The following is a 27041-nucleotide window of genomic DNA, read 5'->3' on the forward strand; positions in this document are numbered from 1 at the left end:
ACAAAAAATCCCCACACCCACACCCAAACTAAACTAGCATGGGTGTGGAGGGAACTCAACAAATCTGAATTGGCTTCTTTTTTTGGAACGAGTGCTCAAAAATAAAAACAACAACAACAACACAGAAAACCTGTCTAATTTAGAAAAAATGACCCATGCCCTAGGCATAGTTACTCTATCAAGGCTTCTCCTATAACTATTTGGTTCAGGATACATCCCATACCACCCATGTATTCATCTGAGAAGCTGAAGGATAGACACAGACACAAAACCACACAAGATCATTGCCACTGTTAACAAATTTTAGTTTGTGAATCAGGTAAGATATTTTGAGATTCTTTCGTTAAAACGTGTTAAGTCCATTTAAAAAGTATTTTATGCATCTTGGAAACATGTCCAAGCCAAAGTAAACATTAGCAGAAGCCAATGCAAATCCTGAGCAACTTTAACTCTCATTACTTTTTATATGCAAATACAATGTTCACAAATACATACACATACAAATTTGTATGCATATACAACAGCCTCCTGTTTGTCAAGACTCCACCAGGAAGATGACACGTTTTCCATGCTATCACTACAGTAAGCCTTTACAAATTTTCCACCACCTCTTACACTTAAGTCAAAAACTAGAACAGATAACTGTATTCTAGTCAAATAGGAATTCACATTTATGTGTAATCTTATGGGTAAAACATAGATTATTAAGGGGAGGGATGGGAGGGGGGACAGCAGGGTGCCTGATCAGCTTTCATAGATCAGAATTTCTTCTGCAATAAAGAAAATTTATACCCTCTCAAACCATTTACAGTATTCTGCTTTGCAGATCAAAAATCCTTGTTGCCATGGGAACTGCAAAAAAAGCCAGTCATGACATAGCAAGGCTATAACAGAAACGTGTCTGCTTGGAAATTACCAGTAGTCCAGGGTTTTGTATCAAAAATGCTTGGGTATTTTCAACCTGAAACCAAAACACTTCCTCTAATCTTACTTCCAAACTCTCCATCCACAAACATTTTGCCAATTTTCACTAAAACCTGCTCATATACACACATTGTTTATACAAAACAAGGTAAGCAAATTAGTGTTTAAGATGTACTGTATACAATGCAAGAATACCAACTTGTATATATGTCCTTTCCAGATACACTTGGTACCAAGTGTGCACTGATGATTTACATTGTTCAGTCCCTCTACACATAGGACAACAAACATCTTTCCAAAAAAAGAAAAAAAAACTAAAGCACTCGACACAAAAAGAGAATGTTGCATAAGACAGACTGTAAAAAGCGAGATTTATAATGCAATGGTTTAAAACAGTATTTCAAGGTTAGTTATATGTGGAATTTGCCCTTTGTATCTGTGTTCTCACCAGGTAACAAAAACTAACATTTGATTACTGAAATAGAATATCATGCCTTTTGAGAAGACTGTTGGCACTTCAAAGCAAAGTGGAAAACCAGTGTCAAACCTAGAGTCATGCAATTCCCACCTGAACACAAACAGTTCCCAGAAGTGTGAATAAAAAAACCCAAACACGCTGATCAAAGGATCCATATAACAACATGGAATTCATACTATCAAACACACCCTTTTCAGCACCCCGTTATAATCTTATAGAAGTGCTAGATTTATTTTCCTGTCAAATATGTATATGATATAAAATGTCTTGATAACACCACATGAAAAGTACCGCATAAAATGCTGTTGAAACGTTGTGACCTCAAGGCCATATGCTGATTTGTAACACAGCAAGGAAGTCGGGAAGAACCCTGGAGAAAACAGTTTTGCAGACCAGTATTGGCAAAAATTGCCTTTGCGCATCAAAGCAGTCTCAATATACATTTGAAATACATTTTTCATTTAACATTATAGCTACTTAACTATCAGATTATGACAAACTACTTTAAAAAGAAACCTTGGAAACCAAGTACAAGTCTTATCTGCAGAGTGATTCATGGTTCCAGATGGCTCTGCAAAACCGTTAATTAGGAAATACATTCTTTCTTATCTGTTCTTAAATACATACTTTTTTATCTGTTCTAACAACACTTGCTTATCAGACAGCACATAATACAGAATGTAGTACCACTAAAACCAATTAGTTTTGATTAACTCTTCATTTCATCCCCCTCCCCAGCGAGCAGATTAGGACAGCTACCTACAATTTAGCCGTGCCCACTCTCCTTTTTGACCTAGCCTGCATACCCTGGCATAGAACTGCGCAGGTCTTGTGAAATGCTCGGACAAATCATCAAATAACTGAGGATATTCAGAGTAATGGAAGGCACTTCCAAAGGAGAGTGTAGTCACCTGGGAAATTCAACAGGCTTTTTTTTTTTTTTTTAACCTGTCAAAGCCATACAGTAAACAGGATGATGGTGTTGGGGGGGGAGGGGGGAGGCGACACCTGCATCTTTATTATGGCTTACAAAAATGGCAAATGTATTTAAATTGGGCACAAGAAGTCAAGCAAATTACAACAACGTGTGCAATACTTTTAAAGGTAAAATTTTATATTCAGAATAGTGTGGCATTATTCATTTGACAAGTTTTTAGAATTAGCAAATACAAGTATCTTTTCCTCAGAGGTGACTGGTGAGGAAAAAGGGCTGTGGAGTAAAAAAGTAATATAATACAACAAGGTATACTACAAATAGTAAGAAAATGCAGGAAAATATTTAATCTTCTAGATCATTTTACCTGCATGTTATCAGTCCTTCACTTAACACTGCATCTATTTGATGAGTCATTATTTCAGTAATACAGATGCTCTGCATTTCCCAGATTCATACAAATGTTAGGCAGACATCTTCGCTGCCAGGGACATCCAACTCTCCTGGTCCTCTGGCTCACTGTTTCTCTAAATTAGTCACCATTAAGCACCTGTAGAAGGGTCCCCTATTTATATTTAGCTATTTAGAAAAGAAACCAAACCACAGTTCAGCCCCATTCACACACCACCACCACCACCCCCCACTCTGAACAGATTGATGTATTACATCAGTGCCATAACATCTGTCTGTAGTTAAAGCGAGCTTCTACTTCTACTGCTGTTCCATCAGTGTGACAAATACCAAACCAGGCTGTATTCTGATCTGTAGCCTCTCTGTGAAGCCATTTGTTTCCAAAGTACAACAATTTACAATAGTGGATGTGTGTTGTAACAACACAATTACAACCGCCTGCAGTTGCTTATTGCTTATCCGCCCCCCCCCCCCCCCCCAGCCATTGCTATGCAATCACAAAGGCAGGAAATAATTTTAAACTGTCATTAGAACGACCTGACAGAATCCAAAATCTGAGCAGTAAGGCACAAGATACATAACAATAAACTCACAGTAAGGTAACATTGCACCCTGCAAACACTTCTTAGTCTATTATGCAAGTAGAGGGTCCCCACAGAGTGAAGAAGCCAGCCTACTTCAAGTAGAAGTCTGAGACTACCTAACTCAAAATTACAAATAGATTTCTCTAGGTTCAACCAAACTTACACAACATACTGCAGAAAGCTCTGTGTATTTCATGATAAAATCTAGATAGATCTGAAGAGCTCCATCTCAGATACCTAAGAACATTTTAAAATAAAGGATGCTTGGTCACAAAGATAAATAGAAACTATCTCTCTGAGTTCTCTGGTTTTCCTGCTCTTTATTGCATTCTCTATCTTAAACCAATGAGAGATGAGATTTTTAGTGACTTGCCCTCAACTAGTGAGGTACGTTGCTGGGCTAGCCTGAACTATGCTTCATACAACAAACACAAAAATAACATAAAACAAAAACCACAGATAAGAACAGGCACACAGAAAGGGCAGACCTCTCCTTACAGTCAATTTTTAAAAGCAGCATTTTAGAGATTACTATAGCTTGCTTTCCTCTACCAAGACTAAACAGCACAGAAGTCGTCCTGGAGTCACTCTAGCATCTGTGCCCTGCTGTCTTTATTTACTTTACCACTTCCCAGAGTAAATATATTAAAATTTACAAACTTCTTAGAGCTTTATTTTTTCCACACATACTATGTAAAGAATCCATTCTCCAGTTTGCGCACTGATGAAACAAAGGTGACAAACGTGGATGTGCAATCATTTGTGGTGGACTTTAGTTAACAAATCTTCCCCCAGTAAAACACACCCTCACTCAGAACACTGCAAAATCAGGTAGGTACAATTCACCAGTATGAGTAAAAGAACATGGGAAACTGTGCATGCCTCTCATCCTGAAGCAACCTGTTTATTTTTTAGCTCTACTAGTCTTCATCAGCCACTGCCCCTGCCCAACAGTTTGTCTTTCCTGCCTACTTAGACCAGAAGGTGTTTCGGGCAAAGAAAGAACTGGTGGTATACGTCACTCCAGAGCTTGCTGCGCTGAGCAGATTTATAACATAGTTTCTCACACAGGACTAGCAGAGTCTTGCAGCAGCACAGGATTTATCCAGAGCCACAGAGTACACTTTGCATTTATTCCGCTACCCCAGCAGACAGCTGTGGCCACGCTGGCCATCGCCAGTTGCCCTCACACCGTCTCCGCCACCACCTGTGCAGCGAGGCGGGCAGGCTGGGACGTGCTCCTGCAGGCCAGCCCTCCCGTTCCCCAGTCTGGCCCAGACCCACCTCCACCAAGGTGCTCTGAGCCGCTGGGCACAGCTGGGAGCCAAGGTGCTGGGGCACCTGCGGTGCCTGGGGGCAGCTGAAACCTGTGGAGCCCTAAAGGGGTGCCACAGGCCACCTCACCTCACCCCCGTACGCCTCAGGTGTCAGAAAGGCCAGGAAGGGCAGACAGTTTTATAGGCGAGGATCCAGAAAATCTCCGATTTGCAGACAACTGCTCTGTCGGGGCAACTTACAAACCCACGTACTAGTGGAGTTCGCTCTCCGCCTCACTAAGAAACCCCCCAGCTCCTGGGCTAACAACGGGTGCATCTCTGCTCCGCAGCCTCCTCGGCGGTCAGGAACGCCCAACGCGTTGGCGGGTCCTCGCCTGAAAAACGGGCGTTCCACCTAATCCTGCCACCGCCGAGGTTAATCGGTCCTGCGCCGGCAGCGGCGAGGAACACGCGAGTAACGGGAACGCCTGCCCCGCCGCCGGCGGAGAGCCCTGCGAGCGGCGCTTCCCGCGCTCCGGGGCCGGCTCAGGCCGAGCGGCTCCCCGAGGCTGCCGCCTCCCCCGCGCCGCCCTCACCTGCCGCCGCCACCGCCGCCGGGCCGGGGCCGCCGCTCGCCACCTCCCCGCGGCCGCCCGCACCAGCCGTTAGACTGGGGCCGCCGCGCGCCACCTCCGCCAGCCGTTGGGCCGGCGCCGCCGCGCGCCCTCCGCGGGCCGCCCGCAGCCGTGCCGCGCGGCCCCCGCCTCCCGCCCGCAGCTCGCCGGCTCCCCCTCGAAATCGGCACCACCCCCCCCCCCCCCGCGGCCGGCGGCACACGCCGCGCCCCCACCGCCCGCCCGGCGGTCCGCCTTTCCCCGCGCTCCCCTCACCTGTCCCCGGCGGCTGCGGACGCGGGCGGGTCCCGAGGCGCCCGATGGCCGCCGGTGCTGGCAGCGGGCGCGCGCTCGCTACCTGCCCGCCCGGGAGACGGCCCCCCCCCGCCGCTCCATGCCGCGCTCCGCCGCGCCGCGCCGCGCCGCGCCTGCCGTCCGAGCGGACGATGGGGCGGCGCTGGCCGAGCCGCACCGCGCGGAGCGGCCGGGGAGCGGCGCTCTGCCCCAACCCGGCGCGGCCGGCCAGCCCGCTCCGCGGGAGCCGCGTCCCGGCAGGCCCCGGGGAAGAGGCCAGCGGCCACCGCCCGGTTTGCGCCGCCCGCCTCACCGAGGGGCGGGGGGGGGCTCGCTGCGGCTTCGCGAAGAGCAGCAGCAAGGGACAGGCCAGCAGGGCCGCTCGAGCGGTCGTTTCTCGCGTACCTCAGTCCGGCCCCCCGTGCCGCAGAGGGCGGGAGGGAGCGGGGGTCCTTCCGTAACCCAGCGGGTAAAATGCAGGAGATGGCTGTGGTGAATAAACCCGTGCGTAATTGGTTTTCAGTGTGTTAGCAGGCGGTTTTTGTAGATCTACAGATACGTTAAAAACGGGGGGGGGGGGGGGAGAACCCAAACAAAAACATGCCTGCTTGTCAGTTTTGAGGTACTTAATTATTTTTTCTATCTGTCCTAGGCTGCTGTTAAGTATAAATCCCTGCAAGAAGCATACTGATTATTTTCTGAGTGGTCTAATTCATACAAATGTATTCTATGCCTGTGCATTTTCTTCGATACCATTCCCTCCACAACACTAACCAGCCAGCCATAACTTTGGTCCTTAACTTAGAAAATTTCAGATTCTCTCATCTCTTCGTATCTTAGACCCTACCCTGACAACTGTTTTTTCATAGGCAGAGGTAAAAAATCTAATTGCAACACTGCAGTCTAAATGCTTGCTACATTAGTTTAGCAACACTCATTTTTGGAGTAAACAATCTCAACGGAGCATTGGTGGTTGAAAACTGTGGAGAGAAGAGATGAAGGACACCATCCTACTGCTCCATTTAGAAGCGTTTCTGCTGGGGTCCACAGCCAAAGCTAAGACTTTTGCATCACATACATGATTGGGTACGTCTGGTTTTCCTGAGGTCTACAGAGATATGTGTCTGCACACCTATGATGATTATTGGAGTTTCTGCATGTTTTCCTTAGCTTTTAATTTGTTCAGTGTATCCCATCTTCAAGGCATTACTTTACAACAGAGAAAATTTCTTTTTAGAAATAGCACTCAAATGTGATCGCTACCCAAAAATTTGGCTCTCTTGCTTTCAGTGTTGCAAATGCTGTTTTATTCAGAACCAGCTGTAGCATGTTTTACAGGATCAGAGATGACTTTGCAACAATATAAATGAAATACCATTTTAATGCATTGAGAAGATAGTCGTATGTCATAGTCAGAAGAAAGCCTAATGACGATTTCTTGTCCCTCAGTTTTTCATGCAACTGTTTTGTGTCTCAAAGTATAGGAAGCCCTGCTAGGGGAAAAAGAAATACTTTGATACCAGGCATTTTTCCAACATACTTCCAAACATTGCATGAGGGATTCTGTAAAGTGGTGATTAGGTAATTTTCATTACAAGAGTGACACAATAAATACTTATTTATATTATTTGCCCCCAAATTCAAAATTCTTCTCAGTTCCACCGCCACCACTCTTGCAATGCCTGTTCTCCACCTACCTCCTGTATTCTGCTATCAATCAGCCCTTCCACAGGCACCTACGCGTCACTTGATGTGTACACCAGCTCCCTGACAGTGAAAAATACTGTCTGTAAATTCACCATAGAAGTTTAAAATTATAGTATTTTTCACATTGTAATTGCATTCAGCACCCTTAGACTAAAAAAAAACCCTACGAATTTAATGCTTTACTAAAACTTTCAGCAGTTTCTGACTTCCATCCCTCATGTCCTAAGAGCAAAATAATAACTTATAAATATTTTACAAATTATGTAGTAAGCAACATTTTTCTTAAAACACAAAAATAATGCTTCACTTCAAATGTAAAATATCATTGAAATTATACATACTGGTTTGCAGCCTTGATAGCTAGACAATTTCTTTAACATCTTTTTTTCTAGTTGTCTCAGAATACCTGACATGAAAAAGTGGGCGTCATGTACACATAATCATTATCCTAATAAAGAATAGTTTTAAATAGTATTAATAACCTGAAGAGTGTAAGTGCAAATCATATGAAAGATCTTTCTGAAAGTGTAGGGCTTCAGTATTTTACTTTTCACAAATCTATTATTATAATGAGTTTTAATCACTACTCCTGATTTCTATCACTTTATAAATTCATATTTTATTTTCTTGATAGCCAATAGTTTCTAGTGGTGAAAACAAAGACAGAACAATTAAATACAATAAAAAATGAAGTCTTTATTCTTTTGGCTCAACCGTAATGTGGTTTACTGTTCTTTATGGTAATAGCATTTTCCTGCATGCAGTTCACCGACACACAAGTCAATATTTTTGTAAAAGGAGGAGTCAACATTGAATTTTTGCTTGTGTAAGAAACACAAAATGTCCTGATGTGATCAATTATACAAGTTTGCTATTTAATTCCTGTGGAAAAAAAACATTGTGGATCCCATATTATATTTAGAACAGTTCTAGTGCAGCATGAATCAACAAGAATAAGAATAGTCTATGTAAACAAACACCGGTAAAGATTTAATGAATAAAAAGACTACCTTGAAACTTCTGATGCAGGCAGTGCTAGAATTTTAAACAAATCTTCCCCACCACATTTCAATTACAAGTTATATCTATTTGGAAGCAAGTGCATTTTGGACTCAGTTTGAAACTTATTTCACATTAAAATATGTGCAAAAATACAGTACTAATAAAAAAGCAGAAACCTAAAGCTACCCCATTCTTTCCTTTGTTTCTTATTTTGTGAAGTTCTTGAATTAAAAAGTGCTATGGATAGAAAGTAACAAAAGTGACAGTGACATCAACCTGAAGATAATTCTCATTTCTTATTTTATGTACAAAATGCTGAAAAATAAAATAAAATGGTATTTTTTACAATATTTATATTTTCTTAGAAAATTCTATCCATGTATTTTTCAACAGATTAAGCAGTTTGCAACATACCCTGTACAGTCTGACTATACACCGTACAGTAGTCACTTAAAATTTTAGAATGCAAAGCAAGAAGCTCTTAAATAGCTGCAAACTATTGCTTGATGTCATGAAAGAATGATGGCCGATTGAACAATTTGTTTCACTTAACCACTGAGATATGGCTTCCCATATTAGACTTTTAACAGTGGAAGGAGTAAAATTACAGCAGCAAAGGCAAGATAAACATGCATCGGTGATAGCTTCCAAACTATCTATAATGGTACAGAATACTTCATATTAGCTGTTGAAAGCTTGCAAACTACACTTACTGTGGTACATATTTGATGCAATAAATATTGTGCACAGGTCATTATTTGTTTGCTCAAACATGCACCACGGGATAAAATAACTATTTACATAGACGATACTTTTTTAATCAACACATACAATGTCAACCTTGCTGAAAGCAGAAGATGGCTAAACGATACTGCAGGGTGAGGCAGAACAACTTCATAATCCTTAAGTTTTGTGGGTTTTTGGTAAATTCAATTTCCCAAGTTCAGGTAAGCTGTTTTCTACAGAAGAATACTTAAAAATGGACTCTATGTCCCTCAGTAAATTTTTTATGCAGAGTTCGTTCAACTACAGTTAAATGACTAATGAAAAAATAAAACATCTGTTCTATTATTGTAGACTCTATGGGACTTTACAGGCACATTAAGATTTGTCTGGATGAGATACTAGATGGATACTGTTGTTAAAGCACCTCAAAATATAGAGCCACCCTGAAACATGGAAGTAGTCAGACTCTGCTGCTTTGTGCGACGTCATGTTTCTCCATGCATGAACTACAAGTGCAGCATGCCTTCATGCAAATCACTTCTGTCTGTACATTATAGAGAATCCGAGAGTAGAACACCTGGTTCTCATACCCCTTTCCCCAACATAAAACCCATTTACAAAAATAGTCACATATAATAGTAAACAACTTGTGAATTAAAAAATGATAAGTTCACCAACACTGATTTTTGTAAAAATATGGCAAATGTGGCTGTTGAAATGCAAACAGTGGATACAATTTTTGTACTGTGTGTTTCATGTTAAACGCAGAGATTCATACGTTCGCACCTTTTTTTTTTTAACTGGTCCCTACAATCTGATTGGCCATTTTATCTTCTCTTCAGCAGTGTCAGCTGGTAATAAAAACAACAACCTCCTGTCAAGATGTTACCCTGTTTTACAGAGTTGCAGTTTGATGACGAGGGGTCACTGTCTTGTTATAGGCACTGACCTTTTTTATATATATATATAATTATATATATATTTATATATGTAGAAACTGTCAGTTTGGCATGTACCTCCTACAGGAGTCCTGTTGACACAAATACATACTTTCTCAGGCTGTAAACAGTTTATCACAAACAGAATTCTGTGTTACTTTTTACTTTCCCTGCTGTCTTTACCTTTATCTTCTTTTTCTGATTTGTCTTTTTCATATTTATCCTTGTCTGGCTTTGTTACACTATCATAGGATGGTGGGGAGGTTGTGGAGGGGGTCATATCTGTTTTTTCTGGAGTAGAGTTCTCATTTAGTTTATCCATAATCATATCTTCTTTCATGGGCAGATCGTCCTCATCTTTACCTTTATCCTGATTAAATATACATGAAACTTTTTTGACTTTTTGCCTTAAAAGATGACGTCTGAAAGCACGCTGAATAATAACAGCAGATACCTCCTCCTGTTTGCGTTTTAATGTGGTTGTGATTGGTTCATAGGAGACTTTTGAAGGATTGGCTGCCATAAACCGATCTTCCATCTGTATTCTGAGGGCATCCATCTCCCCACTTTCCCCCAAAACACGCTTTGTGAAAGCAAACAAGATGTCAAGGCAGTGAATTCTGTCGCCGCTTACCATGGGTAGATCCATTGCAATAAGCTGGACTTTGTTTGGTTTTGCTATAAGAAGAGGAGGATCTAATGAAGCTGCAAAATCTGATAGCTTACTGAACTCTATGAACTGTGTTGCATCGGGATCAAACTTCTCCCAGACTTCATAGAACATCTCAAAGTCATCCTCGCTTAAGGGTTCAGCACTTTCTTCAGTAGCAACACTGAAGTTCTCCAAAATCACAGCAATGTACATGTTCACCACTACCAGAAATGATATGATAATGTAGCTGACAAAGAAGAAAATCCCAACGGAAGGGTTGCCGCAGTCGCCTTTAACGGAGCTCCCTGGATGGTCTTTATGGGGATCACAGTCTGGCTCCCCACTGTTAAGAATTGGGGCTAGCAAACCATCCCAGCCAGCAGATGTGGTAATTTGAAATAGGCAGATCATGCTGTTGCCAAACGTTTCAAAGTTGAACATGTCATCAATCCCAACTTCTCTCTTAACATAGGCAAAGTTGGACATGCCAAATATCGCATAGATAAACATGACCAGGAACAGCAGCAGACCAATGTTGAACAAAGCAGGAAGAGACATCATCAAAGCGAAAAGCAGAGTGCGGATTCCCTTAGCGCCTTTAATGAGACGCAGGATTCGACCAATTCTGGCAAGTCGGATGACTCTGAATAGCGTGGGGGACACAAAATATTTCTCAATCATCTCAGCTAAGAACATACCTGTTGAAAAACAAATTAGTAAAGAATATTATTAGATTTAAAAACCACTGCTAAAGATTTATCCTACAAACACTGTAGAACTTTAAGAAGAATAGGATATTTAAAGAGATTTTAGAAATTAGCCATTCAGTTGTTTTTACAAAACCTTTACAGTTTGGTATGTTTTGGAAACCCATAAATCCCAATAGAAATTCTAAAGTAATTTGCAGGGTAATAAAAAAAAAAAAACTACATCAATGACATTTCTAAGCGTTAATTGTATGACTAACTATGCAAAAAGACACACAAATACACAAAATCAATCTTTTTCAGGACAAATTCATAACTAGTGTATGAAGACTAGCAAATGCTGAGACCAGAAGAATATCTTTCTGTTTAATTGTAACAAAAATAATTTCAGTTAATCTGAAGAAAGATCATATTCATAGTAGTATTAAAATGCCACCAAATCAAGTTATGGTATTCAAAGAAAATATGTATGTTTGAAGGAAACTGCAACTTCTTAATCACACGTGAACTAACATGACTACAAGTTTAGTATTAATGACACAGCAATTCCAAACATAAACAAACTGATAATAAAAAGGCTTCTTAGAACTCACTGAAGAGCAGAAGAATTGAGCATTCTATTATGTGCCTCAAAGCAGAAAAATAACTACATCCTGTTTCCATTAAAAAATGGCAAACCCAATTTGCATATTAAGGAGTTCTGAGAAGTTAAAATGACAGAATTTTTACACAAGTTCTTTCAGGTTTTCTGCTCTAGATAAAGCAAAGATTAGTGGAACCATGTATTACTACATCTGCTTCGCCTCTGCTTCTCTGGTTGCTCGCTCTAGCTCAGGCATAAAACCTCCCAGGATCAAACAAAACTCTGAAGTAAGCTGAGGGTTTTACCCTGCTGTCTGGGGTGCTTGCATGCTAGCCTAACAACAGTCCCACAGATTTTGCTCTTGGATTTTGGATTGCTGGACTCTTTTCCTGCAACTGCCACTGTTAGTTTATATCAAAATCGCCTTTCATATATGGGTTTCTTTCTACACTGTGGAATTTCTACTGAATTCAGAATAAAGATCTAATTTCAACTAATAGAAAAGTGAGAGTGTGTGAAACCTATTGCTAAAAAATTTACCATACTGTTCAATTATTTTATTGATAATATGAAATCAGAAGAAAGAAAAATGGTGGTCAGACTGTCTAGTGACAATGTTGATCCAAAATATAAATAGACTTTACATGCCAAAAATGTTTCAGTTTACACAGAATTAGCCATTTCATAAAAATGAATTGTTCTTACCTACTATGGAGAGAATGACAACCACAAAATCAAAAATATTCCAGCCTATAGTAAAGTAGTAATGGCGAAGTGAAATCAATTTCAGGACACATTCTCCAGTGAAAAGTACAATAAACACCAGGTTAATCCAATATAAAATGTTTTCCATGTCTTCACTCTGATCATCTGTTTCTACCATCATTGTGACCATGTTAAGGCAGATAAGTATCATGATACTGATATCAAATGCTTGTTTTGTTACAAAATCAAAGACCATGCCTTGGAATTTGTTCTGGGGGGGGAAAATAAGATTCATTACAATATGCATTAGGTAAAATTTCTTTTTCAAAATTGTTAGAAATTATTGAAATCTAGTATGAAGAGGATTTCATGTTCTCCATGAAGTTCTCCATTGTTGTGAATTTTCCAGTTTGTACATGTAAACACAAATTAAATAGAAATGCAAATACTGTGTTTATAAGCATTGAAGGGATGATTTCAAAATATGCATGGTGCATTTGTTTTTAAAGTTGCAAAGGAGACTTTGCCACCCTGAACCAGTTCACTGTAACCTTTTGTGACACAAACTATTAACTGAACACCTAGTTTGGCAGAATTTGAAAAAAACTAAGTGAAGGGTGGGTAGAATGTAAGCAGGCTGAGGGTTAATAGCACTTCATTTGTCAGAAAACTTACAAAGTTTTTGAGCCCCAAGTTCAGTGCTCTTCATGCCACCAAAATCACCTTTAAAATAATATCTTCCATTTTTCAGCAATAGAGAATTTACTGATGGCTGGACTAGCCACTGAGCAGGTTCCACAATCCAAAGCAGAACTGCAGAGATAGAATCACTCTCTGCCCCAGCCAAACCCTGCTCTGTAGTGCTAGGGTAGCCCTGCTCAGGAGAGCAAACCATTGTATGGATTGTGCAACAGGAATGTGAGGGGCAAAAGGCCTTTTTTTCAGGCAATGATATGGTAGCTTGCCCCCATACAACAGTTTCAGAGTCTTCCTCGATGATTGAAAAGGCCTGTGCCCTAAGGCTTTCACATATTTTGACAAATACACTGCCACATTTAATTCTAGGTTCTAGTCAAACCAGTGTTTTGAAAAATTGCCACATAAAATGTCATTGCCATCAGTAGAGAGAAAATAGGGGGGGGGGGAGGAAAGGGAAGAAGAGTCTTCCATATGCAGACTACAAAAGAGAAAAAAATTGGATTTCAGATGAATAAGGCTTTTCTTATATCACTTGGGTTTTTAGCTTACAGCTTAATTCAGCCTAAGGCCTAATTGAAGCACTACCATTTTTAAATAAATGTAAAAATAACAGAAAAGATTTTTATTCTTACTGCTGGTCGAGGTATAGGCTTTTGTGGTTTCTTTGAACCCAATTTTTTCATTGCATTGTAGTATTTCTTCTGTTCTTCTGTCATAAAAATGTCTTGACCTCCAAAGTAAACCAAAGAGACAAAAACTGGTTACAATCATGTATCTCTATTGATTACTTATAAACAAAGATACTCAGTAGTAATAATCACTATTGTTCACCTTCTCATCTGCAGGAAAAGTTAAGACAGACATAAAAAAACCCTTTATCATGATTATTAGTACTTTGGTAACAGAAGAATTGCTTTACATATTCCACTCTTAATGTTTAGGGTGGTTTTTTGAGAGGCTCTTGAACTTGCATTGTTTGTGGTAGACCTCTGCTTTTCACTGGGGAGAGGGGAGGTACAGAGGAAGGAGAGGTGCTTTTCCTTTGTTCTACTAAATTCCATCAGTTATTACGGAGGCACAAACTAATAAATATTCCAATCCCCCTCTCTTGTTTTTTTCCTTTAGAGTAAATTTTGGCAAAATTTCAGGACTGACATCTATGATACCAAAGAAGAATTAGAAGGTATCCAGACGGTCACATTTCACAACCTCTTCTTCTCCCTCCACTGGGGCAGGACTTGAAGCAGGAGATCCTGGAACTACTATGTGGAATGAGTAGAAAAAGAAGCCAATTTCTCTCCATCTCAACCCATTTCAGCACATGGATCCAACAGCACTTCCACCACTCCAATAACACTTTGTGTAGCCAGATACTTTAGTTAAGTTCTGCAGCTGAACAACTGATACCTTTTAAGGTAGCATTGACAAAATACGAAGACTAGAGAGTACAAATAAAGATAATTCAGTGTTCATTATTAGAGTTCCGAAATCTAAACTGCTGAGCTCTGAGACATGAAGGTAGTATAGCTAAGAGTTTTTATAGCTACCTTTACCTATTTCAATGGTTAGCCTTTTTATGAGTCTATTATAGACTGCAGCCCCAAATCCACATGTTTACAAACATGACATTCAGTATTTCGCTAACCATGGACAGACATATGTTGTCATTTGTCTATTAAACCCTCATCAAGCCAAATCATAAGCTTTAATAATTTAATGTATTTAATATGCAGAGCACATATTAATTTATCATAAAATGAAAAAATAATGTTTTATGAATAAAGTTATTGTGTGTGGACCAAAAATAAGCAATTTTTTTTAGCTTTCTTTTCAGAATAATGATGAAGTACTTATCTTCTTTTTCTGCTGGTTGAAATTGTCTATGATGACACCAATGAAAAGGTTCAAGGTAAAGAATGATCCAAAGATGATAAAGATGACAAAGTAAAGATACATGTACAGGTTATCTTCATACTTAGGCTGATCCAAAACCTGCAAAAAAGGCATAGAAACTAAGCCTTAGTTTAACTGTGAGCACAGAGCCAAATATCTGCTGGACAGAATTTAGGGCTCTGTCACTCTGATCTTTGCTTCTTATGGTCAAGTTCCTACATATCCATCCCACTGATCTTCAATCTATGAAGTTACATTCTTGACAAAGAACTTTGCTATCAAACTTGATATTTCATTTTAAAAAATATAACTGGCCTATATGAGCATAGAATAAATACTGAAGACACAATTGGTTTAAACTAGTATAGTACCATCTGTCTGAGTTTATAAACAACCAGAAACACCAGCTTGTAAAGCTGCCAACTTTTCTGTATATCTCATGGGAGGCCCCTGATGTGGGCTTGTGGAGCTTTCACTGCTACAGGCACTTAGGAAACTGCCCTGCATTATGGAAGAGAGGCATCCAAACCATGTTTAGAGTAAGCATATTTTCTTGGTACAGTTATGCACATTTACTGTGCTACAACAGGCCTCCGGCTGTGAGTGTAGCTTGCCAAAAAAGCTGGAGTTTTACCAGTATAGTTTATTCAGTTGTCTACTTAGAACTAGAGGACACCTTGCACCAAGGGAGCACGGGGAAGGCAAAAGGGTACGAAAATGTACAGTCTGAGTTAAGAATAGGAACTGTGCCCTGAAGAAAGGAGTCAGGTGTCTTGCAGAGCACAGTGAAAGTCTCAACTTTAAAAAAAGATCAGTGTTACAAAAAAAATGATCTCTAAGCTGTGTATCGGTGCCTGCTTCCAAATGTAAATAATGCCTAAATGCACATAATGAGAGGAGGAAAAGGCATTTCATGGCACTAGTTAAGTCTGCTGTGGAATTGAGGAATTTTGGTCCAACTGCACCATAGAGAACATGGAATCCTTTAGGACTGCTCCTCTACTTCCTTTGTCTCTTGTATTTTTCCTATGGTTTCCATTTTCTTTAACTACAAAACTATAATAACTCCTTGTTCTCTCATTTTTACTGTTATTTCTGAAAGATGTTAAAATTACATTCTTAAATCTTGGAGCTCATACAGTCAAAACAAATGGAATCAAGGGACTATACTTACATTACGAGAATCCACAGCTGCGTACATGATATCCATCCATCCCTTAAATGTAGCCTATAAACAGAACACTGGTGTTTACCTCATGCTTTGCCTGGAAAATGTCTTGTCAGAAACGTTGCTTAAGAGCTGAAGACTAAGTGTCTTTAGTGCTCACCATAAACACCAGCACAGTGCAATGTTAACCGGTGACTCTTGCCTTCTATTGTATGGTTCATTCATATATAAGAATTGCAAGCAAATTCTAAGATCTGACTATAGAGGACACAGCATCTAATAAGAACTTCTATCAATTATGAGTAATATCTGATGTAAAAGTTATTTTCTGTGTATGAGCAAATTAGGTGTATTTGATATAGATTCAATGCAGCTCAGGTGAATTAGGTTTGAATTATGTATTTTTTCTCATAGTTAGCATAGCCTTTATGCTTTGTATTATTTCTGTAGAGTCATGGATTTATCTCACACTTTATAATTCCAAACCAAGAAGTGAGAGACAAGATTTCTAAATGAATGAAACAATGAAAAATTATTTTTTACTGTTACAAGTAAACAACAGAGATGTAGAAAGAGAAATAGAAATTAAGGAGTGGTGACTTACTACTTGAAGCAGAGAAAGATAACCAAGGCCTACATTATCAAAGTTAACCTTCACATTCTTCCATCGGGCAGTTTCATTGTTTTTTATGAGCTCCTCACATTGACTATAGTTGTTGATTTGGCTGATATCAAATCTCTCATCAGTTGTAGTGTTAACACAGTAGTAAAATTTTCCAGCAAATAGATTTACTCCCATGATACTGAAGATTAGCCAGAATATAAGGCAAACAAGAAGCACATTCATAATGGATGGAATCGCTCCTAACAGGGCATTCACAACCACCTAGAGTACAAATAAAACCAAACACAGACAGTGTAAGAACATAGGAACCAGTATCTTACAAATGTTTCATCAGCCTTTCTTAAATGTAACACTCTATTTTAATTCTAATATCTGTGTCACACTTTTTTAACTGTTGAGAGTAACAAGTAAGAAAAGCAATATAAAGAGAAAATGTCAACATAATTAGAAAGAAAATCATACAAATAGTAGAAAATTGTAGCTTTAAAGAATGCAAAAAAGAAGAACAAACAGGTAAAAAAAAAACAGAATAAATAAGCCTTTATTAATTTTTTTTAGAATATTTATTTAATGTATGTCTGCAAAACCATATCCCTAATATTTCTCGTGACTGATTGCATCAAACACAACAACCTTTTTTCTATTACATGTTTACTGGATGAACAGTCCAAATCAATATTACTGAGCAAATTTTTAACTGAAAGTAATTTTAAGACTTCTTTTAAATAAAAGAAAACTCAGGGATGTATGCATGTTCATTTGGATGGTTATATATAAAAAGAGAAAAGCAGACATGTTCAAACCAGGAAACCAGCTGAATATCTGAACACAGAAAAGCTGGTAGTGTTCAGGCAAGTGGCAGATAAGACTTAAAGAAGGAAGAGGCTTGACTTAATTCCCGAATGAATTTTGGGGAAAACCTGGCTTCAAGAAAGAAAAATATGAAAATGAGTTCATGTACGATGATGAGCGATGATTGAAAACATTCCGGAATGAAAATAAAATAGTAAAGAAAATAAAATTAGGGAGAAAGTAGGTCCATTATGAATGAGAATGATTTCTTTAATGATGGAATTGATGAACTGCTAAAGTAGTAAACTCCTATTTTAAATCTGTTTGTAAGTCTAACAATATAAAATTTAATAACTATGGAGCACCGCTGCCAATTTTGCTAAAACAACTGAATCAGATCCTTAGAACCTGATGAAGATTTTGTTTTAAAAAAAATGCAGGACATGAGGTATTATATGGATGAGATTATTTATAATTCATTTAGTTTATATGATGTAAGTACTACAGCAGATCCTCTAGCACACTATGCTATCTGTTTCTATTTGAAATACAAATATGTAGCTTAAGCCTGTAAAATATTTTGGTGTTACATTCATATCTAAAATTAATAGGTTCCATAGAATCAATTACTTGTAAGATTAGTCATCTAGGTAGATCACCTTTCATTCCTTGCCATTTTACATAATAGAAAATAAAACCTTTGAATGTTAGGGTAGGTGATGAACCTCTATCATGTATACCATATAGTAGACTTGGGCTGAAGGAATGGAGAAATACTTGTTATACTTTCAGGGCTCCATTCCAAAACAATACCTCTTTGGAGTGACACATACTTTGGACATTATTTGACATCCTTCAATGAAATTGTTGTTATGTTAAATTAAGGAGCTGGACCAAATAGGGTTCCTTTCAATGTAAATTACTGTATGACTCTATAAAAGCACAGAATGGTGGATGAAGTCCAAAGCTTCCATGCTTTTTTTTCCCACATATTTTAAATTACCTGTTGTAATAAGTGTTTATTTCTAATGGGGAAATTAAAAAAAAAAATCAAAATAGTTTCTTACGCATACTAAAAATCTCCTTAGCAATACCAATTATAAATCAATAAGCAAAAATAATATAGCATTTTATCACTCATCAGCCAGGCAGAGAGGATTCCCTGACTAATGGATAAATCTTTTCTGACTATTTCAACAGTGCTGTCTTATGTTGACAGACCTGTACTCTCAACTTTGTCAATGACACGACGCTGGAAGGCCATGAGGAGTAGTTTGACCTAAACAAATGAATAGTTTAATAATAATGCTGAATTAGTTTAAATTGGAAATCCATGAGTTCACTGATTTTAGTGGGAAGTTTGAATGGAAGAATAAAGGGTGACATAATTTTTTCCCAACTCAGGAATATTTTCCAAATATATGTTAGTTACTAGTTTTACATTATTTTTATTTAAAGTTATCTCAATTCTTCTACTTAAAAATATAAGTAGATTTGTTAATTGTAATAATATCATCCATCAGAAATAATATTGAGATATAAAGGGATAGTTAATGAAGTGAAAAAATTTGTCCTCAAGCTTTCAGTCTCATTACACCCAAGAATTCTGTTCCTCTTTCTGCTACAGCTGCAGGTCCAGTCATGTTCTTCGTTCTTTAATTGCTGGATTTCTACAGCTGACCTACTTTCTCTCGTTTTCGTCTGAGTCCTGAAGCTATAGCAGGACCAGCTTGTAAAATGAATCATTTGAAGACACTCAACACATACTGTTGAGCATCACTGAAAACACTGATCCAGACACCTCCTAGCTTCCATTGGTAGTAGGGGTGTGAGAAAAGAGAGCAAGGCCTGACAGCAAGTGAAAGGAGGGAAAGCATTAGACAGCAAGTGAAAGGAGGGAAAGCATTAGACAGACATTGAAAGCTTTGTTTACTGGTTAAAAAAAAGGTAGCATGTGCCTAGCACCATATAGCAGTGAGCGATAGTGCTTGGGGCAGAGCATAGACAGATTGATTATACTCCCACAGGCTACTTTCATGAAGTCCCAAGTGCAAATTAAAGTGTACTTCCCCTAGCAATAGTAGTGGTGGGAAGATGCAGGGGAAACATCATGTTTTCTATAGGAGCAATGTTTTCTATTAATTATTAGTTTGGCAGGCACAAGTCCTGATCCTAGAGAACAGCATGGTGGATTAAATATATTAGATGTGTAGAATGGTATTTCTTGCTTGTATATAGGAAGTATAATGCTCACTGGAAGTAACTTTAAGTGCCTATGCAAATATATGCACCATACTATATTGCCATATTTTCAGTTCATAGATATTAAGCACCAATGAAATCACTATGTTATAAACGGACATCTTGAATTTCCACATATCAGATCTTAAAGCCTTCTCATATTAATTTCTTCACCAACTTGAGCTACTGTGTCTTTAAAGACATTAAGGCCAAAATTGATTACTTTAAATAAGGCAAAATTCACTATATTCACAGGAAAATTTAAATGGTTAATTGCCTAACTAATAAAAATACAGGTCACATTTCTAGTCTGAAGTTATCCAACTACAGCCACTATTTTTTATTATATCTTTTGCTAAAGTCATAAATCTCCTTATCTGGGTATTTTACAAAGAGATACAGTTAGCAGATCAGGATCAAATCAGTAGGTAAAGTTTACACCAACATGGAAGTTATGGGATTGACAATTACCCATAAACCTTCATGACAAAGTGATTGTTTTCTTCCTTGCCACATTAAATTGCCACTTAAGCAATTTACTGTGCATCTAAAATTTGTAATATTTTGTATTTTTTTTTTGCTAATCATTCTCATAAAAAAACAGCTAATGTTTTTTTTAGCAAGATACTATTGAGGTTTTAAATAAGCCTTATAGCTGATATAAGCATCCCAAATCTTCAAATTTACTTCAGCAAAGTTCCAGAAATTTGCTGGAGGCAAGGAAGTGGTATTTTCTTTTTTGAATTTATAACCTCTCATCAATGCCTGTTTCCTTTTTGGTTGAAGTCCTTTACTTTCCACATGCATAGAACACCACATTTTCCTCAGAAGCTCACCAATTTGTAGTTGACTTATAAATTTGTTAATCAGCTTACAGCCTGGGGTGCCAAAGATCAGTGATTGCAGTAGGGAGCTCACACAAGGATCCCTCTTAAATACAGTAGGGTTTCAGCTCAGGTGCATCTGCTGATTAGATCTATGGCAATATGTCCAAGGCAGACACATGGACCTTGAAGGTGTAAGTCAGACACCTTCTTGTGGCTGGAGCTAGAAATATCTACCATCTCCAGTTGTTGAGAAGTAGTATCAACTACTGCCCCTAAGAGAAACATTTCTAGAGCTTTCAGGTCATAGCAGAATACATAAGGTCTTTGTCCATTTCAGTGCACTAAAGAAGTGATCTAAACTAATCAGTTTGACTTTGCACTGGAATAGACTGAGAGCCCAGTTGGGCAGCTGAGGGTCTCAGCTGTGGTAACTGACATGATGATAACCCCCAAACAGCTGGGGACCGTAACTTCTCAAATAAACCCAGCGCTGTAAGCAGAAGTCTTGTGATATGTTTTCAGTCTGCTTAGTGCTCTGTAGATTATAATCAACATTTAAAAATCAATATGGAAAGCAGTAAGCAACCAATTTAGGCCAGAAATCATAAAACCAGCTACATCTTTGATATACTAGAAAAGTTGTCTTAAATAGAATGCAATAGTTCTAATCTGAAAGAGAGATGGTATTTTAACACTGCCAATTTACTTATTAAAATAGGAATTATTTACAAAACTTTTAAATTGTAATGGAAATTCCCAATTAATATTTACAGATCATAGGTTAAAAGACATCTGATAGACTATGCATGATATTCTATACTTGTATGAAATACACATGTGCATATATATGTGTGTATATGTGTACACACTTTTATGAATAAGTATTGGTTTTTTAAAACTGTTCTGGTTATAGCAGGATTTATTTATATGGGATAAATTCAGTTTTGTAGTAACATTGCATAGATCCATGCAGTTGATAAATCCTGGGGCTCTCCAGGAAAATATGAAATAGGGTGAAAAGCCAAGGAGCCTAAATAAGTGTAACAGTGTGTGCAATAACACATGAATTCATATAAGCAGATGAAGACTTTTGCTTATATGTTAGTGAAAAATGTGAAATATATAGGATGATAGTGTGGCATATCTGCATGGATTTGTCATTGATTAGTCTGCATGCATTGTTTCTGTGTACGCATGCATTATTTCAGATTCTTTCATTTTGTCTTACCCTCATCCCTTCAAATCGTGACAAGGCTCTTAGAGGTCTCAAAGCTCTTAGTGTCCTAAGGGATTTAATCGCACCAAGTTCTGAGTAGCCCAAGGCATTAGCTGTTAAGCTAACCAAAGAGACCTACACAAAAACAGAAAGGCAATATTGCTCATTCATCTTGTTTATCCTTCCCATACATATGGTGTGAATGATGTACGCCCTGAACTTCTCAAGAATATTCAAGGCTGGACCTCTTTCTCCAGGAATCCCTCTATAACGCAGAAAGATCTTTCAAGTCAGACAAAGTAGAATAAAAGTATATTCTAGGTACCTGTTGATGAAATCATGTTGGTAGAATGGTATAAAATTGCTTTCTACATTCACATAAACCAGTCAAAATTTGGTGGTACTTAAAGAAAAATGAAGTCACATGCAAAGAGAAAACTCCCAAAAGTTGGGTGAATTGGAATGGCCAATTTAGGTCAGGACTTCCTGTGATATCTTCAGAATTTGATGAGAATGTAAAAACTCTCAAAAACCACATCCAGACCTGGCCTTTGGCCAAATGTAACTTTCTAGTGTCCAGAAAATCTTATTCAACAGCCATAGCTACCAGTGCTGTTCAGATTTAACCAGACTAATCAAGACTGATAACCGTTTGTTAGACAATGGTAGAAGCTTCATTGTTAGGCATATCCACACTTCATTACATTCCCTGTGACTCCTTTAACCACTTCATCAATTCTGGCTTGCATAACGCTGGTCTGGTCTGCAGGCAGATGAATAAATAAACTAGAATAGCTGTAAAATAAATAATACAATTATCTTTCATCAATAATCCTTAGAAATGTATAGTAAACCATTGGGAAAGAGTGGCCCTAGTAAAGAAAAAAAAAAAAAAAAAAAATCTTCTATTTCCCTCCATTTAATGCCCTTCCCTTCCATCCTTCCTGTTGTCTCTTAATTCTTTCACTTCCAAATTGATCTTTTCACTTTGTTATCTCAATCACCTGACTAAAGATTTTAAAAAATGCTTCTGAGATTAATTTTTTCCATGAAAAAAATTGCACCAGGGTAAGGTTGCCATGAAAAACTAATAAAGTTATTTATAAAGTTCACAGAATTAACTAAACCACAGATCATCAAATAAGAATTAAATATTTTTTGATAAATACAATAAATATATAATGATAGTGTAAAGTATTGTCTGTGCTGTCTCTGTAAAGCTCTACTGGTCACGGTAATTTACACATCTGATGACTGAGCCAATAAATGTTTTACAAGGATGCAGACTCAACCAAAGAATACTAAGTGTGCGTGTAGTCATATTTTATCATAGGATCTGCAATGCTGGTATGGATTTAAAAGTTATGTTTTTCAAGCTCTGTATAGTAAAGACTTCACAGTGTATCATGGTAGTTTTAGGGAGATACATAGTAATTTCTACAGAATTCTGCTGCTCTTCAGAATGAGCGAACAAGTGATTCAAGACACATTCTTACCTTGCATTCCATGGGAATTACATAGGTGGAACTGAGAGATGCCCTATTGGCACAGACAGATGTAGTCAGGCTGTCAGGAAGGGAAATGAATGTCTGCTATATGGTTAAAGATCTGTAGACTTCCATTTATGCTACCCAGTACCGTGCATATATTGTTGAGCATGTAGACTTGAAATTGCAATGCACTTCTCACTAGGTCTCATTTAGACAATGTGTATCTGCTCCTTGGTGGTGCATCCTTTTGAAAACCATTTGTCCTATTCTAAAGGAGCTCATCTACAGTTCTCCAAGTGTCTCTTTTAGGTCACCCATGTGATGCAGTGAAAAGTGCAAGAGTACTGAATAGTACCATGGAACTGAGAGTTCTTAGCAGTATTTTCCTTTCATATTACATAGAGTGACAGGACACTTACAGTAATGGATTAGAATGTTAGAAACCTTTAAAGAAATTGGTTTGAAATATTTAAATTCCATATACAGCAAAAACTGAAGAGGATGAACAGCATCCTTTCCACACCGTGAAAAAAAAAAAGTAAAAAGCATCATTTCAATAAAGCATTACAAATTCATAAAACTAGAGAATATCAACAAAACATCTCTAGAGTAATAAGTATATCAAAATATTTTTTTCTTTTCTGAACAGAATTATAAACCATACCACAACAACAGTTTTAAAATAGAGTTTCAATTGAATAGAACAGATATCTTATCCTGAAAACATAACATTCTGATTTTTAGAGCCTGTTGTGCAGAAAATGAAAAAGAATACATACATCAACAATCAGGAAGTCCAGCCAGCACCATGCATTAGTGAAATAGGTTTGAAAGCCATAAGCCACCCATTTTAAAAGCATTTCCAGAATGAAGATATAAGTAAAAACTTTGTCAGCATATTCCAGCATGGTCTTGATAGTTTTACGTTGCTCTATGTATATATCTTCAAATGCCTGTGAAAAATATTTTTGAAGATATAATTAAATGTCTTCACATTTTGCAGTGTGATATATCATAGCCAAGAAAGAATTTGAATTGGAAAAATCTATGTGATGATAAGGCATATATCCTTCCCTCAAGCACAACTTTTGCTTTCACTCCGTACTGTAGTCTTTTCATAAAGCTGGGTCAAAACACAATATTCAGCTTTCAGCTGAGCTGAACAATGATCCACGAAACTTGCTGTAATACCATTCTCCAAATCTCATTTTAATTTGTTTCCATGGATAGCAATGGCTTAATGATATAAGGAATTCCTTTGTGGTAGCTACAACTTTATATCAAAATTATATGAGGAATTTAAAAATGACTCTGTGATACACAATTTTTGAGGAACTAATATTTGAAACCAAACTATACATATTAACCCACAAAGCAATCCTGAACAGAGATTAATAACTCTCTTTTCAAAAGAAAATGTCTACATTGACAGTGAATCACTGTGCATTGACTCAAGTGTAGAAAGTACCGTCACTATATTTTGCTCCTGCTATGTGGAACTAATTACTTCAGTACTTACTCCGTGCGCCTGATTTAACATCAATCTGGTAAAATACCTGACGGAATCACGTTGGCACCTTACATCTCAGTTTGACAATTCAGGTTGCTGTTAATAAGTTCCTAGCTTAGCTGTGGTTTAGTTTAAATGTGTGTAAAACAAAAAAAAAGGCTATTATCATCAATATGAAGACATGTGAATACCAGTCTGAGATAACTAATTTCTTATTTCCATTAACACTACATTTTGAACTTGCCAAACAATTTGTTTCATAGCCTGTAAGCAAACTGTTACATATCCTACAGTATATGCCAAATATTTGTTGATATATGTTGCCATTAGAACATTTATGAATTGGATATTAAATTCTGATGTTACCTGCAGCTATATAATTAACTGTAATTCTAAGTGCTTGCTGCTTAAAATAGACACTGAATTTACCAAAGCACCGCTGCTGAGAAGAATCATGAAGACAATGAAGGTCTCAAACCAGTTGTGTTCAACAATCTTATAGCAGGTTTTTCTAAGATTCCACCAGATTTTCCCTTTCCCATCTTCTACACTGACTTGACAGCATTTGAATCTCCGCACACAGCCTACGTGAGATAATAAGTGTTGAGATGTAAGAATAAGGTAAATACTTATCAGGAATCACAATGAACAGAAGTCATTTGGTTTATTTCAGTGCTACTGCATTAGATGCTTGTAAATAAGTATCTCCTATTTGAGGATTTTTGTTTCAATATTTGGAGTTAAAGTTTTGTAACTCTTATAATACCTTCCAAGGAAAGAGAGAGAGCACGAGAACAGTACATCTATGGCAGTACCTCTGAAGGAGTTACTCATACAAACAGAAAATACAACTATAATCAGAAAGCTGCTTCTTGATTTTAAATAAAAATAGAATCCAACCCAGATCAACACAGTTAGGTCTAATCACCTTGCATATCTTTTGCTTTGCCTACCTTCTGTAAAACAAGCCTCTGGCTCCAGAGCTTCTTCAGGTTCTGCTTCTGGCTGTTCCCCTTCTGGAGGTAGTCCGATATCAACTGTGCTGCCTTCTGATGAACTGGATGCATTTAATTTCTGTGAATGAAACCCCACATAATTATTTTTTTCAATTTTTTTTAATTTGAATAGAACTTCATGTTTGAAATGCATACCAAAATATTTTGCATGTATTCCGTGCTCTGACATTAAAATAAATTCATATCTACAATCTATAATGCCAAATTGCTCTACTACAGGTGAGGTCACAAGATTAGAAACTACATCATGTGCGTTTTCCCTATTGAAAATATTTTGATATTTTCATACAAGGAATTGCTGAAATTATTAGACTACTATTCTGAGCCACACATAAGGATTCTGAAATGAAATTTCAGTAAGTTAGGAATGCGTGCCTTTCACACTTTGTACTGTTTAATTATTCCAATCATGTGGCTGCATTTTAGATTACACTGTAGACAGCATGTGTTAATACAAGTAATTTTCCAACATCATGACCAAACCAACAGCAAGCTGCACAGATGTATTTTCATGTCTCAAGTAAATGTTATTCTATCAAGTTCGTAAAATCTAAAAAGTTTGAAAATATACTTTTCATTATGATTGACATGAAAACACATGTTATGTGTTGTATAGTATAGTTTAATTCTCTTTATTTCCAAAAGAGCAGCACATTACTTTAAGAGCAGTAGCTGATATTTTGCATTCTCACTTGCCAATGCATTTTCTGAATTTATTGTGCGTTTTGAAACTACTTATTACTTTGGTACAGTACACATACATGTCCAATCACTATAAAAGCCAAAAAAAAAATCTATATTTTTGGAAGAGTAAAATGAAAACAAATGCTTTTAAAACAATACCATCATAAAACAATACTGCACCAATGAATCATTCTGATAATATCGTCCAAATCTTCACAATGATTCTTTCACACCATCACGTTATGTTGGCAACAGACAAATATGAGTACTATAATAAGTAAAAGTAGTTTGGTCACGGCATTCTATGACTCTTCTAATGTTATCACTATGTGGCGTATAACATCAGTAAAATGGCTGCATTGATA

General features: G+C 37.7%; 1 protein-coding gene across 7 annotated transcripts in view; it reads right to left on the reverse strand.

Moving 5' to 3' along the window:
• Positions 1–9989: 9989 nt before the first annotated feature.
• The window catches only part of LOC142031642 (sodium channel protein type 2 subunit alpha), a 55685-nt gene continuing 38633 nt past the window's right edge, over positions 9990–27041 (reverse strand). For all 7 annotated transcript variants that reach the window (XM_075029316.1, XM_075029314.1, XM_075029313.1 and 4 more), the window contains exons 17-26: positions 25930–26050; positions 25406–25560; positions 24246–24419; positions 21989–22111; positions 16880–17161; positions 16282–16335; positions 15069–15206; positions 13847–13951; positions 12516–12786; positions 9990–11218 (exon numbers count right to left, since the gene is read on the reverse strand). In XM_075029316.1, coding sequence (XP_074885417.1) covers positions 10023–11218; positions 12516–12786; positions 13847–13951; positions 15069–15206; positions 16282–16335; positions 16880–17161; positions 21989–22111; positions 24246–24419; positions 25406–25560; positions 25930–26050 — 2619 coding nt within the window. In that variant the 3' untranslated portion in view covers positions 9990–10022. The remainder of the gene's footprint in view (positions 11219–12515; positions 12787–13846; positions 13952–15068; positions 15207–16281; positions 16336–16879; positions 17162–21988; positions 22112–24245; positions 24420–25405; positions 25561–25929; positions 26051–27041) is intronic.

This window comes from Buteo buteo, chromosome 5 (assembly GCF_964188355.1).
Source record: "Buteo buteo chromosome 5, bButBut1.hap1.1, whole genome shotgun sequence".
Classification (NCBI taxonomy): domain Eukaryota; kingdom Metazoa; phylum Chordata; class Aves; order Accipitriformes; family Accipitridae; genus Buteo; species Buteo buteo.